At 31.5% G+C, this 16,142-nt stretch overlaps 1 protein-coding gene across 37 annotated transcripts in view; it reads left to right on the plus strand.

Moving 5' to 3' along the window:
• LOC111418631 (dystonin-like protein short stop) overlaps window positions 1-16,142 on the plus strand; it is a 218,934-nt gene that overhangs the window by 142,723 nt on the left and 60,069 nt on the right. For 36 of the 37 annotated variants that reach the window (XM_071198177.1, XM_071198179.1, XM_071198187.1 and 33 more), the window contains 2 exons: window positions 5,419-5,534; window positions 5,592-14,802. In XM_071198177.1, coding sequence (XP_071054278.1) covers window positions 5,419-5,534; window positions 5,592-14,802 — 9,327 coding nt within the window. The remainder of the gene's footprint in view (window positions 1-5,418; window positions 5,535-5,591; window positions 14,803-16,142) is intronic. The other variant, XM_071198199.1, reaches the window with a different exon arrangement.

Consider the following 16,142-nt stretch of genomic DNA (forward strand, 5'->3'; position numbering starts at 1 on the left):
TAGTTTATGATATGATATCAACACTATTTGATAATGTTATTGAAATTTCCTGGAAAAAATTGTTAAAGAAGGAATTGTCTAATTTATAAATCAAAAATAACGCGAAATTTTGAAAAAATCATATCGACTGTACTTTTAGGAATCATAGTATGATTTGTATGTTAAATTGAAGCTTAAAGGTTTTAGTTTATAATATGATATCAAAACTATATGACAATACTATTGAAATTTCCAGGAAAAAACTGTTAAAGAAGGAATTGTCAAACTTTTACTGGAAATATCGACTGTATTTTTAGGAATCTTGATATAATATGTATGTTAATTGTAGCTTAAAGAGTCTAGTTTATAATATAATATCAAAACCGTATGATAATATTATTAAAATTTCCAGGAAAAGATTATTAAAGACAAAATAGTCAAATTTGTAAATCAAAAATAACGCGAAATATTCAAAAAATCATATGAACTGCACTTTTAAAAATCATAATATGATATATATGTTAAATTGAAGCTTAAAGATTCTAGTTTATGATATGATGCAAAAACTATACGATAATATTATTGACGTTTCCAGGAAAAAATTGTTAAAGAAGGAATTGTCAAAATTTTACATCAAAGAAAATACGAAAATTTCAAAAAATCATATCGACTGTATTTTTAAGAATCTTGATATGATATGTATGTTAAATTGTAGCTTAAAGGTTCTAGTTTATAATATGATATCAAAATTATATGATAATATTATTGAAATTTCCAGGAAAAGATTATTAAATACTAATTAGTCAATTTTTGAAATCAAAAATAACGCGAAATTTTCAAAAAATCATATCAACTGTATTTTTAGGAATCATAGTATGATATATATGTTAAATTGAAACTTAAAGGTTCTAGTTTATGATATGATGCAAAACCTATAAGATAATATTATTGAAATTTCCAGGGAAAAATTATTAAAGAAGGAATTGACAAATTTTTACATCAAAGGAAATACGAAATTTTCAAAAAGTCATATCGACTGTATTTTTAAGAATTTTGATATGATATGTATGTTAATTGTAGCTTAAAGGGTCTAGTTTATAATATGATATCAAAACCGTATTTGTAAATCAAAAATAACGTGAAATTTTCTAAAAATCATATCGATTGTATTTTTAGGAATATTAATATGATATATATGTTAAATTGAAGCTTATACGTTCTAGTTTATGATATGATGCAAAGACTATACGATAATATTATTGAGATTTTCAGGAAAAAGTTGTTAAAGAAGGAATTGTCAAAATTTTTCATCAAGGAAAATACGAAATTTTCAAAAAATCATATAGACTGTATTTTTAAGAATTTTGATATGATATGTATGTTAAATTGTAGCTTAAAGATTTTAGTTTATGGTATGATATCAAAACTCTATGATAATATTATTGAAATTTCTAGGAAAAGGTAATTAAAGACGAAATAGTCACATTTGTAAATCAAAAATAACGCGATTTTCAAAAAATCATATCGACTGTATTGTTAGGGATCATAATATGATATATATGTTAAATTGAAGCTTAAAGATTCTAGTTCATGATATGATGCAAAAACTATAAGATAATATTATTGAGGTTTCCAGGAAAAAGTTGTTAAAGAAGGCAGTGTCAAACTTCTACATCAAGAAAAATACGAAATTTTCTAGAAATCATAACGACTGTATCTTTAAGAGTCTTGATATGATATACATGTCAAATTGTAGCTTAAAGGCTTTAGTTTATGGTATGATATCAATACTATATGATAATATTATTGGTATTTCCAGGAAATGATTATTAAAGACGAAATATTCAAATTTGTAAATCAAAAAGAACGCGAAATTTTCAAAAAATCATATCGACTGTATTTTTAAGTATCTTGATATAATATTTATGTTAAATTGTAGCTTAAAGGTTCTCCTTTATAATACGATATCAAAACTATATGATAATATTATTGAAATTTCCAGGAAAAGATTATTAAAGACGAAATATCTAAATTTATAAATCAAAAATAACGCGAAATTTTCTAAAAATCATATCGACTGTATTTTTAAGAATATTGATATGATATGTATGTTTAATTGTAACTTAAAGATTCTAGTTTATTATATGATTTCAAAATTATATGATAATATCAAAATTTCCAGGAAAAGATTATTAAAGACGAAATAGTCAAATTTGTGAATCAAAAATAACGCGAAACTTTCAAAAAATCAGATCGACTGTATTTTTAGGAATCAGAATATGATATATATGTTAAATTGAAGCTTAAAGATTCTAGTATATGATATGATGCAAAAACTATACGATAATATTATTGAAGTTTCCAGGAAAAAATTGTTAAAGAAGAAATTGTCAAATTTTTACATGAAAGAAAATACGAAATTTTCAAAAAATCATATCGACTGTATTTTTAAGAATCTTGATATGATATGTATGTTAAATTGTAGCTTAAAGGTTCTAGTTTATATGATATCAAAACTATATGATAATATTATTAAAATTTCTAGGAAAAGATTATTAAAGACGAAATAGTCAAATTTTTATATTAAAGAAAAGACGAAATTTTGAAAAAATTTTATCTACTACTTTTAGGAATCATAATATGATATATATGTTAAATTGAAGCTGAAAGGTTCTAGTTTACGATATGATGCAAAAACTATAGGATAATATTATTGAAATTTCCAGGAAAAAATTGTTAAAGAAGGAATTGTCAAATTTTTACACCAAAGAAAATGCGAAATTTTCAAAAAATCACATCGACTGTATTTTTAAGAATTTTGATATGATATGTTTGTTAAATTGTAAGTTAAAGGTTCTAATTTATAATATGATATTCAGATTCTACGATAATATTATTGAAATTTCCAGGAAAAGATTATTAAAGACGAAATAGTCTTTGTGAATCAAGAATAACGTAAAATTTTCAAAAAATCATACCGACTGTATTTTTAGGAATCATTATATGATATATATGTTAAATTGAAGCTTAAAGGTTCTAGTTTATGATATGATACAAAAACTATAAGATCATATTATTGAAGTTTCCAGGAAAGAAATGTTAAAGAAGAATTGTCAAATTTTTACATCAAACAAAATACCAAAATTTCTAAAAATCATATCGACTGTATTTTTAAGAATATTGATATGATATGTATGTTTAATTGTAACTTAAAGATTCTAGTTTATTATATGATTTCAAAATTATATGATAATATTATCAATATTTCCAGGAAAAGATTATTAAAGACGAAATAGTCAAATTTGTGGATCAAAAATAACGCGAAACTTTCAAAAAATCAGATCGACTGTATTTTTAGGAATCATAATATGATATATATGTTAAATTGAAGCTTAAAGATTCTAGTTTATGATATGATGCAAAAACTATACGATAATATTATTGAAGTTTCCAGGAAAAAATTGTTAAAGAAGAAATTATCAAATTTTTACATGAAAGAAAATACGAAATTTTCAGAAAATCATATCGACTGTATTTTTAAGAATCTTGATATGATATGTACGTTAAATTGTGGCTTAAATGTTCTAGTTTATAATATGATATCAAAACTATATGATAATATTATTAAAATTTCTAGGAAAAGATTATTAAAGACGAAATAGTCAAATTTTTACATTAAAGAAAAGACGAAATTTTGAAAAAATGTTATCTACTACTTTTAGGAATCATAATATGATATATATGTTAAATTGAAGCTGAAAGGTTCGAGTTTACGATATGATGCAAAAACTATAGGATAATATTATTGAAATTTCCAGGAAAAAATTGTTAAAGAAGGAATTGTCAAATTTTTACACTAGAGAAAATACGAAATTTTCAAAAAATCACATCGATTGTATTTTTAAGAATTTTGATATGATATGCATGTTAAATTGTAACTTAAAGGTTCTAATTTATAATATGATATTCAGATTCTATGATAATATTATTGAAATTTCCAGGAAAAGATTATTAAAGACGAAATAGTCTTTGTGAATCAAGAATAACGTAAAATTTTCAAAAAATCATACCGACTGTATTTTTAGGAATCATGATATGATATATATGTTAAATTGAAGCTTAAAGGTTCTAGTTTATGATATGATACAAAAACTATAAGATCATATTATTGAAGTTTCCAGGAAAGAAATGTTAAAGAAGAATTGTCAAATTTTTACATCAAACAAAATACCAAAATTTCAAAAAATCATATCGACTGTATTTTTAGGAATCATGATATGATATATATGTTAAATTGAAGCTTAAAGGTTCTAGTTTATGATATGATACAAAAACTATAAGATCATATTATTGAAGTTTCCAGGAAAGAAATGTTAAAGAAGAATTGTCAAATTTTTACATCAAACAAAATACCAAAATTTCAAAAAATCATATCGACTGTATTTTTAAGAATCTTGATATGATATGTATGTTAAATTGTAACTTAAAGATTTTAGTTTATAATATGATATCAAAATTATATCATAATATTATTGAAATTTCCAGGAAAAGATTATTAATGACGAAATAGTCAAATTTGTGAATCAAAAATACCGCGAAATTTTCAAAAAAATTATATCGACTGTATTTTTAGGAATCATAATATGATATATATGTAAAATTGAAGCTTAAAGGTTTTTTGTTGCCGTTTGGATTGTTCGTCTTTCCAGCCGGAATCGCAACCTTTTTGACATTTAATAGCACTACAATAGTCTGCTGTCTCTTTTTCTGGACAACTTCCAATGTGCTAGCAAGATTTATTGTACTTCTGCTCTACGTTCCGAAAATTCAAATTCATGCTCCGAAAGCTTCTTTTATAGTAGTTCTAATTTATTTCCTTAATTTTCAATAACTCGCGCAGTAGACTTGCTAGATAAGTTTCCTTTTCTTAGGTTGTGATAAATTTTTCCATTTTTCCAATCGCTGTTATCCATGAAATTTGAAATCTTGTAATTGACTTTTCTTTCTGAAATTACTTCTTACAAATTGTCTCTATCGCCATCGACACAAATATATAAACGATCACATGCTGAAAATTGATAATTTGATCAATTTCTAAGAATTTAAATTATAAATTTATAAATTCAAAATCTATTTCTGTAACTTTAGGAAGTAAGAGAAAACTTTCAAAACAGTTTTAAAATGTTGAAAACCTTTCAAAGTACTCTTTGTTTGGTTTCTTTTTCTCCTACAGTTCTATTTACGTATCTATACGCGATCTGTGACAGACGCGTTGCGTAAATGTAAAAGAGCTCTGAAAGAGCACCGGTTAAAAATATATTCTAAAATTAAATTTGGACACGTTTTATATGCACCATATATTTCTGGTCATAACAATACAAATTGATTCATACCAAACCATTCTTTTTTTAACTTGTTTATTTATTTTTTCTTTAACAGAGACTGGTGGAGCAAATGGAACCACCTCCATTCAAAACATTCCGTTCCGAGTTCCATATGAGCAGCACAAACGAACATTCTACAACTTACACTTCCACCACGCATTATTCCAAACAGTAAGTCTTATTTTCGATATTTTAATTTTATTTAAATAAAATATTTATCACGTTTAGATATATTCAAACAAAATCGACAAAACGTGACTATGAAACCACGGAAACTGATAATATCACGAACGGGAAATCACCTCCCGATAAATACACAACAACCACACACATTACCCAGGAACCGATCCATAATTATAGTATGCAATTTAGCGAGATTAAATCGTTAAAACGTGTACATAAAGTACATGAAGGTATCGGTACTGATACTATCATAGATAGCCCGGGAATTGTAAATCCTTTTACCGGCGAAACGATGACGGTTCAAGATGCCATAGCATCTCGTATTTTGGATGTAAGAACCGGAAAAATTCTCGCTTCCCCCGATGGTACACAAATAACCATCGAAGAAGCAGTTACAAGAAAATTAATCGACGAGAAAATCGCCCAAAGATTGTATTCGCCTTGCGGTGTACAAGAAGAAGGAAGAAATTTGACTCTTTTAGAAGCGATTCAAAGAGAGATACAAGGTGCCGAACAAGCTTTTGTTGATCCAACGGAAAAAAGATTAAAGGTAAACCACGCGACGAGTATAGATCAAGCTATTAACGATGGAAAGGTGGATTTAAATACCGGAACGTACAGATTAGAATCCGGCGAATTATTAACGACGAAAGAGGCGTTTGAGAAAGGCTATTTGTACACAACCCACAGGGAGTTTAAATTAAAAACCGGTGCAATTAGTTTATACGATGCAATTAATCAGGGATTGATCGATGAAAGAACCGGTTGGATAGTGGATCGTAATTCCGGTAATAAATATCAAATTGACGCCGCTGTTAGAACGAATTTAATCGACGGCGATATCAGGGAAATTATCGATCCGAAAACTGATACGAAAATCACCGTTATACAAGCTTTAGAAAAAGGAATTATTAATCCCAAACTTGGCAAATACATTTACTCCCACGAAAAATTACAATTTTTAGAAGCAAAACGTCGCCAATTTATCGTAAAACCGATGACATTAAAAGATGTGTGCGATTTAAATCTTATAAACGAAAGCGGTTTTATATCATCGCCGTTACATCAAAAATATTTAACTTTATTAGAAGCTATATCCCACGGGGTTATCGATTCAAATTCGGTTAAATCAATTTTAAACGCAAAAACGGGAAAATATGTTACATTAAATGACGCGTTAGCTTTAGGAATAATTCTTCCCGATTCAAAATTCGTTGACACAGTAACCAATGAAGTTATCAGTATTAAGGATGCGGTTAATCGAGGGTATATAGTTTCGGTTGCGCAAAAATCAATTTTTGATATCGACGGGTTCCAACCCCCAGATAAATCTGAGTATATTTCGTTTAATTCGGCGAGTTCTAAAGGTTTTATTAGCGTGAAAGATAACGGCAGTTTAGTTACTAATTTAAAAAGTGGGAAATTAATTTCTTTTAGCGATGGTTCGAAATCGGGGGAGGTTAAACCGGAAGTTTTTGAAATGTTAAATTTGAATATAGGCGTATTTGAAGAGGGGCGCGAATTAAGTGTCATTGAAGCCGTTTTTAAGGGGTATATAGACCCGAAAACTGGGAATTTTATAGATATTAAAAAGAATAAAATTGTGCCTTTAAACGATGCTATTGCTCAGAATTTAATTACAGCTGATGGTGCTGCTTTGTTAAATTCTATTTTAACTATTAATGTAACGACGCAAACTACTAGTAAGTTAGTGCAAAGATATGTTACTTTTAGTAGTACAAGTAAAGGTGATTATTCTCAAGGGAGGTTGTCTTATACGGAGGCTTTACAAAGAGGTTATATCGATAATAGGACGCAAACTTATGTTGATCCGGAAAGTAACGAAATTATTCCTTTGGTTCAAGCGATAAATGATGGTAAAATTGTTCCGGATACGGAGAAAGTTCCGAAAAATATTACAGCTTCGATAAAATCGCAAGAATTTATTCAAAACGAACAAAATAGCAGTTACGAAATCCCGCGGGATGGTTGGTTGCTAAAAGAGGCGATTGATAGGCGATTATTTGATCCAATCTCGGGTTTATTCGCAGTTACAGGTACTGATCGTTTGGTGAGCTTCGAAGAATGCATTGAGTTAAAATATATTAATCCAAATTCCGCTTTGGTTGTTGATCCAAAAAGTAAAAGGAAAATCTCGTTAATTCGCGCGTTGGATAAAAAGATTTTGGACGGATTAGGTCGGTATAACTCCCAGTTAAACATGAAAGAAGCTATCTCTAAAAATTTAATTGTTTTCGAGGATTTAAAAATGGATGAATCGACAACATCGATTGTTATTAATAAAAATTGTAATTTTGACGCGGTAAGTTGTAAAATTATCTCGAAAAGTGCTCCACCCCAAAGTGTTTTGGAAGCAATTCAAAATCAAATAATCCTTGAGGAAAGTATTAAAATTCAAGACCCTGAAAATCCGGGGAAATATATTGGGGTAAATGAAGCAATTCATAAAGGAGTAATCAAAGTGGATACACAAGAATATGTCGATAAAAACGGGGGGGTTATTAAAATTGATGATGCAATAAAAAGTGGGGATGTTGTTATTGTTGGGGATCAAGAAAAAATTGTGGAAAAATCAACTATTATTATTAAAGATCCAAAAACGGGAAAAACTTATTCCCCGGAGGACGCTCTTAAAATCGGTTTAATAAAACCAGAAAATCTAAAAGAAATTTCGTTAAAAACCCCAGAAATAAAAACGATGAAACTAGAAAGTATCGATTTAGAAGATGGCCCAACCCCAGCCGAAATAACAAGAAGTAGAGTCACAATCGAACCAACCTACAAAGTATCAATAGGGCGAGTTCAATCTTTATCACCAGATAGAGACGCAAAAAAAGTCGTCCTACAAAAACTCCGCAAAAAAGTTGTTCGTCCTAAAGACGCGTTACAAAAAGGGCTAGTTGATCCCGCCACAGTTGAACTCCTCCAAAAACCCGCATCATACGGAGACGCAATCAGCCTTCAAGAAGCCGTGGAGCAAGGAATTATCGATGGAGATCAAGGAAAAATAGTCGACCCCCAAAGAGGTGATGTCATCAACATAAACGAAGCAATTTCGAGAGGAATTTTAGACCCATCCGGAACAAACGAGGTTTTAATCCCGCTAAATCGAAGCTTATCAATCCCGGAATTATTCGAACAAGGCTTAATCGATGAGAGTACAGGAAAAATCGTTCACCCAGAAACCGGGGCTCATCTCACTTTACAAGACGCAATCGCCTGCGATATCGTTGACCCGTTAAGCACGATGATTGATCCGCAAGGAAAAACGTTAACTTTAACTCAAGCGATAGAAAAAAATCTCGTTGATGGAACAACCGGATTTGTAAACACTCAACAAGGCCCGATTAATTTAGAAGCGGCTGTGATTCAAAAAGTTTTTGACGATTGGGATGGAAAAGAAGGAATTCCAAAAGCAGGGATGACGTTCCAAGTTGCTTTGAGTAGGGGATTAATCGATTTGGATAAGAAAACTTTTACGCATCCAACGAGTGGTGAGAAAATACCGATTGAAGAGGCAGTTGGTGCTAATTACATTATGGCTATTCCATACGCGAAGGATAGCGAAGGTGTTAATCTTTTAGATGCTTTAAATGAAGGTTTAATTAATGCGGATAATGGGACTTTTAAACTAAAAAATTCTAATGATATTATCCCGGTGTCGGAAGCAATCGAAAGTGGGTTATTAATTATTAAACCGCAACAAAGCTTAGCCCCAATTACAACTGTAACAGAAACTGTGACAGCTGTTCATACTGTAACTACAAAAACGATCGAATTATTATCGGGGTATATTTTAACGAGTTCTAGTGAAATTCAAAATGTCTCAACTGGGGAGATTATATCATTGGAAGAAGCTAAATTAAAAGGGATTGTTGGCGAAATCACCGAGGCTAAAAATATAACAACCTTACGAGACATAAAAATGTCATTTTCTGATGCTGTTAATAAAGGATTAATCGACTTAAAGAATGGGATATTTACGGATCCAAAATCGGGGGAGAAAATATCAATTAAAGATGCCTTAGAAAGCGGAGTTTTAGAAGCAGCCGCTCCGATGCGATCCGATGGATCCAAAACGACCGAATTAGATATATCGGAAGCTTTTGAAACAATTTACGACCAAAAAACCGAAAAATTCATCGACCCAATCGAAGGAAAAGAAATCACGTTTAAAGAAGCCTTACAAAAAGAAATAATCGACCCAAACAGCATAATTTACGACGTTACATCAAAACAATCGATCACAATCGAACAGGCGGTTCAAAAAGGTTTGATCGACGAAAAAACGGGTAAAGTTAAAGATGAAAAAACCGGAAAAGGAGTTGATTTTAAAAAAGCGGCTAAAATGGGGCTTGTTGCTATCGTTGGTGGGTTAGCAGCTCCTGTTATAGCCCCAGTTTTAGCGGTGAAAGCGGCTAAAGATTACATCGATAAGAAAAAAAGCGAGATAAAAAAAGAAAATGAAACAACAACGATCGAAAACGCGATAAAACAGAAAAAAATTAACCCAAAAACGTGCAAAATCATTTTAGACGGGAACGAATTTAAAATCCAAGATGGTTTGGGTAAAAAGAAATTGGAACCGAACGATTTAATCGAAATAATCGATAAAAATAAAGCCGTTTTAATCCCATCGCGAAAAGATGATACTCAAAATAAAATCATCCCGCTTAAAGAAGCGTTAAAATACATAAATAATCCTAATTTATTTAAAATTGTTTATAAATCAAAAGTTTTACCTTACAGTTTAGATGAAGCGTTAATTAATAATAAGTTAGATCCTAAAGATGGGGTGATCATTAAAGGTAATATCATCGAAATCGTTCAACCAACACTTAAAACAACCGAAATTTTAAGAATTGATACGGAAATAATTGATACGGAAATAATTAAAACTGAAATTGTTACAACCCAAAAGAAAATTAAAGATGCTATTTTAAATAACGATATCGACCCGGTTGTTTGCAGGATAATTCATGAAAATCAAGAATTTCCTTATACAATTCAAGATGGGTTAATGCAAGGTTATATTTCTCCCGATAATTTAATCGGGGTTGTTTCAAGAAATCGGGTTATTTTATTAAATGAAGAGCCGTTGGATATCGCGGAATTCGCCCTACAAAAATTAGAAGATAATCGCGAACAATACGAATTAATCCCGGTACAATCAGCACTTTCAACGGATAAAGTTAATTTGGAAACGTGCGTTGTGATTTTGGACGGTGAGAAATTAAATTATAGCATTAAAGAAGCCCTCGTGCAAAAAATAATTTATCATTATGACGCGTTAAGGGTGATTAATAAAGATTTAGTTGTTGTTGTTGATGAGAAATTACCGAGTTTAATTACAGTTTCGAAGGATTTGACGCCTCAAAAATTAGCGGAAATGGGGTATTATGATTTGCAAAGAAAATGTTTTATTGATCCCCACACAAAAGAGCCACTTTCGTTCTATAAATTATTGTTTTTATTGAACGCTATTGACCCCGAAACTTTGTACGTTAAAAATTTATCGATTAAAAAGCCGACTTATGTCACGATGGATGAAGCCATAGATATCCCATTACTCGATCGCGAAAAAGGTTATATGGTGGATAGAAGAACGGGAAAACACGTCTCATTTTTTGAAGCTTTAAAAATAAAATGGATCGTGCATAAAAATGATTTACCAAAAGAAAAGCGACAACCTTTAACGTTGCAAGAAATCGTCGATACAGAAAACTTTAATCTCAAAACGATTAAAGTTACAAATCCGGAGAATGGAAATGAATTGTCTTTAATCGATTCTTTGAAATATAACGTAGTTGACCCACAATCAGTTACGGTGCGTGATCCTAAAAATATGCAGTTACTCCCTTATTTCGACGCCGTTGATTATCAAATTGTTGATCAAAACCGCGGGGTTTTAGTTAATACAAGTAATAAGAAAGCCATCGATTTCTCAAATGCTTTCTTAAAAGGTTACGTTCTTGGGATCCCCCGAGCTATGTCACTAAAAGGTATTGTGGAACAAAAAGTGTTTGACCCCGAAACTGAAGCGATTATTGATCCATTAACTAAGCAACAATTAACGATACAAGATGCTTTGAATAGAAATATTTTAGATGGAAATATAACTGAAATTTATGATAATAAAAACAAAACTAAGTTGCCTATTAAAGAAGCTTTAGTTGAGGAGATTATTTTAGGCGATACAGGGAGGGTTTTAAACACAATTAGTGGGGAATTATTACCATTAGTTGAGGCAATCGAAAAAGATTTCGTCCAAACAAAACCATACACAATTTCTTTATTAGACGCGATCCTCCTCGATTATTACCTCCCAAAAACGGGCGAAATTTTCGACCCAAGAACCGGGGCAAAAATAACCCTCCAAAAAGCGATCGAAACCAAATTCATCGACCCAAACAACACCAAAATCAAACAAGACGAAACCGACCAATTCATCCCCTTAACAGAAGCAATCGACAAAAAATTAATCGACGATCAAAAAGGAATCTTAACCAAACCTTCATTAACATTAGATCAAGCTTTAAAAAAAGGCTACATTTTAAGCACTTCCTTACCATGGTCTCTCCAAGACACCTTAGCCCTAAAATTATACAACCCCGAAAACGGAAAACTCGAAATCCTTAATAAATCGATCACTTTAACCGAGGCGATCGAAAATAACACGATTAATCCCGAAATTTTAACCGTAAAACACCCCAAATCCGGCGAAATCATCACATTGGGCGAAGCTATCGCAACGAATTTAATCAACCCCGAAAAAGGGGTGGTACTCGATGATAATAACGAAATTAATTTATACGAAGCTTTGGAACGGGGGATAATCGTCCCGGCTAAATCACAGATAACTCTCCCCGAAGCTATCTTCAAAGGTTATTATAACCCAGAAACCGGAAAATTTGTTAACACCAAAAACAAAGAAAAACTTAAAACCGATTCGGCTATTAATCGCGGATTCTTAGACACCTCATCGACTTTAGTTACGATTGATGAGGATATGGTTACTTTCGATCAAGCGATGATCGACGGGTTCATTGACACGGAAAAAGGGATTTTATTAATCGATAAAAATCGTCCCCCCATCGATTTTAACGAAGCTTTCGAACGCGGATTAATGGTTGAAGTAAGAACACCGATGTCGTTAGTTGAAACATTAGTGAAGGGAATTTACGACGATGAGCGCCAAATGTTTTTAGATCCGCGCACCGGGAATTATTTAACATTAATCGAAGCCATCGAAATCGGCTTAATCGATTCGGATTCGGTTTCGGTGAAAGACACAAAATCGGGCGTTTGGAGAAAATTACACTTAATCGACGCGATTCATAACGGTTACATCGATGGCAACACCGGAAAAGTTAAAGATTTCTCAAAATCCGAAGTTATCGAGCTTAATTTACAAGATGCTTTAGCCGTGGGGGTTTTAATCGATAATAAAGCAGCCACTTCGTTACAAAGAGCCATCCACCAAGGGTTATACGAAAGCGAAAGTGGGAAAATAACCGATCCGAATTCAAACAGAAAAATTTCTTTACACGAATCAATCAGGAATTACATCATTAATCCTTTATTACCGTGTTATTTCGATAAAAAAGACTCGAAATTATTAGATTTAAACGAAACTTGTCGATTAGGCATCATAGATAAACGCAAAGGCGAATTTATTGACCCAATAACCAACGAGATTTTACCCCTAGATAAAGCTTTAGATTTAGGTTACATCGTCGATATTGAAACGGCTAATTTCGGGTTATACGAAGCGATTCAAATGGGGCTATTCATCCCGCAAGAAAATGTTTTAATCCACCCCGGCACCGGGGGTAATTTCACTTTAAAAGAAGCTTGCGCGAAAGATTTAATTAACCCAAATCTCTCAATAATCAAAGACGTCAAATCTAACAAATACATCAAATTACCTTCAGCGATCGAAAACGGCCTCTTAAACGACGAACAAAACATTTACAACCTCCCAAATGGGAACGCAATAAATTTAATAGAAGCGAAAGAAAAAGGATTAATAGTCACAATTCAAAAAAATTTAAGTTTAGAGGAAGCAATAAAAAATCTTTTATATCGCCCCGAATCAGGTAAATTCGTCGACGTCGCCAATAACACCTTCCACGATTTAAAAGAATCAATCGAAATCGGTTTAATCAATCCAAACACGACCGTTTTAAAAGATCCAAACACAAACGTATCAAAACCCTTAATTTTAGCAATAACCGATGGGGCTATTGACGTTGAAAAAGGTCGCGTTTTAGATTCAAAATCAAAACAAACTTACAACCTCGATAAAGCATTCGAAAAAGGTTTACTTATAACCCTCGATAAACCAATTGAAAATCAATTAAACAAAAATATCATTTCAAAATTATCCGCCTCAAAAACACCGAGAGAATGCACTTTAGAAGAAGCGATTAAATTCGATTTTATCGACCCGAAAATCGCGGTTATTAAAGATCCTAATACTGGTAGTTTCAAAATTGTGCAAGAAGCAATCGAAAATAAAATTTTAGACGCCTCTAAAATGATTACTTTCGAGCCGTACGATAAATTAAAATCGTTCGTTGCAAATTATGATCAAACGTTAACTATTTTCTTAAAAGAACCGATTTCTTTAGAACAAGCGATCGAAAAAGAACACCTCGATATCAAATCGGGTAAATTCACCGATCCATTATCCAACGAAATTTTAACGTTAAAAGAATCGATCACTCTTGGTTATATCGATCCCGATACCGGTTTAGTTAAAGATACTAATAAAAAGAAATTGGTAAAACTTCCCGAAGGGTTTAGACGTGGTCTTGTTGATGCCGAAAAAGGAAACGTTTTAGATAGTGGTACCTCGAAATTATACTCTTTAGCTTCGGCACTCGATTCGGGGCTTTTGATGATCCCGAGAAGAAGTTTTACTTTAACCGAAAGCATTACTTACGGGTTATATAATCCAACAACCGGTGGATTCGCAAATCCTTTCGTTACCACCTCAATTATCGATAGAAAACGCCTAACTTTATCAGAAGCTATTGAAGACAACTTAATCGACCCATCTAGTACGGTTATTAAGTGTTCTGAAACTGGAACTTGTTTACCACTTTTAAATGCGATTGAAACCCAATTAGTCGATGGAGTTGGTGGTAAAATTTACGATAAAAATGAAGATAAAATGATCGATTTTATGAAAGCTCAGGAGAGAGGTTTGATATTGCCTGCTGTTGAAAGGGTGAGTCATTTTAATCTATTGCTTTATTTTTGCTTTATTTCTTTATTTTTTTGAAAGATTGTTGTCTTTTTTTTCATTTTTGTCGTTGCTTGCATGAATTTCATCGTAAGCTGATATCATGCTGATATGGGTTGGTTATCTACTTCATTAATCAGTTAAAGGGTACATTTTTTTTGTTAATGTTTAAATAAAACTCAAAAAAACTAATAACATTTAAAAAAAAGGTTGTGGTTCCATTTATTATTAATGATCACTGAAGTGGATAATAAATCTATTAAACAAATTTCAAATTTAATGGATTTTAAAATATTTAATGTTCCATATTTTACCACAATTTCGTTAAAGGCAGAATAAAATTTTCTTTTCTTTTATCTTTTCTACTTCTTTTTTTCATCTATTCTGTTCTATTTTATTTTTATTTTGACAATTAACTTAGAATATATTTGAAGTTAATCTACGGAAAACTTTGTTGTAATTAAAGAATTCTACTTCATGATAGGTTGTAATAGTAGATGGGTAGTAAATACATCATTCGTTGTCACCACTCATCATCCCTCATCCACCTTCCATCCGGTTCGAATATTCCAATCTCGTATTATCATTACATGTTTCACCTTATTCTGTGCTCTTTCTATTGCCATTTGCAAGTCCTCGTAAAACTTGTTGTATTAGCCCTACTTTTTCTTCGAATTCCAGGTACATGGTAATAATTTGTGGCTTCCCTGTGATCTTTCTTTCGATTTCTGCATTCGTTATTATTTCCACTCACTCTTTGGCTCGACTTCCCACCGGAATTCCAGAATATCTTAATGTATAGTTCTTAAGTAGATTTTAACAGACTCCAACGCTGGATAACGTCTAGGGGAAACGATCTTCACCCGTATCTCACCTTGAAGAGATCCTTTCAACTATTTGTTTCATCTCAATCATCGTATTCTATATTCAGTATTCACATCGATTTACTCTTTATATTATTTTCTTTTTATAGGTACCCAGAGTTTCATATAATCAATTCATTTTGAAATTGAGTTCTTATATTTGCCAATAAACATGGCATACATACTTTGTATCACTAATTTAGCTTATGTAATTATGGTTGTTATTAAGGGTTGTAAAGAGTTTTGATACATGCCGATATTAAAGTTCTTGCTTCTCAATGAAGATGGCTAGGTTATCTTCCATCCAGTTTTGTCTTTTGATGCTCTTTTCCAACTCCTAAGATATTGTCTACTACTTAAGACTCTTAAGATTTTCCTCTCTATTGTGTCCAGCCTCTCTGCTTTTCTTTGTGCAAGTGTCCACGTTTTTCCTCCATACTTTAGTACTATACGGATCATGGT

This window comes from Onthophagus taurus, chromosome 7, assembly GCF_036711975.1.
Source record: "Onthophagus taurus isolate NC chromosome 7, IU_Otau_3.0, whole genome shotgun sequence".
NCBI classification, from domain to species: domain Eukaryota; kingdom Metazoa; phylum Arthropoda; class Insecta; order Coleoptera; family Scarabaeidae; genus Onthophagus; species Onthophagus taurus.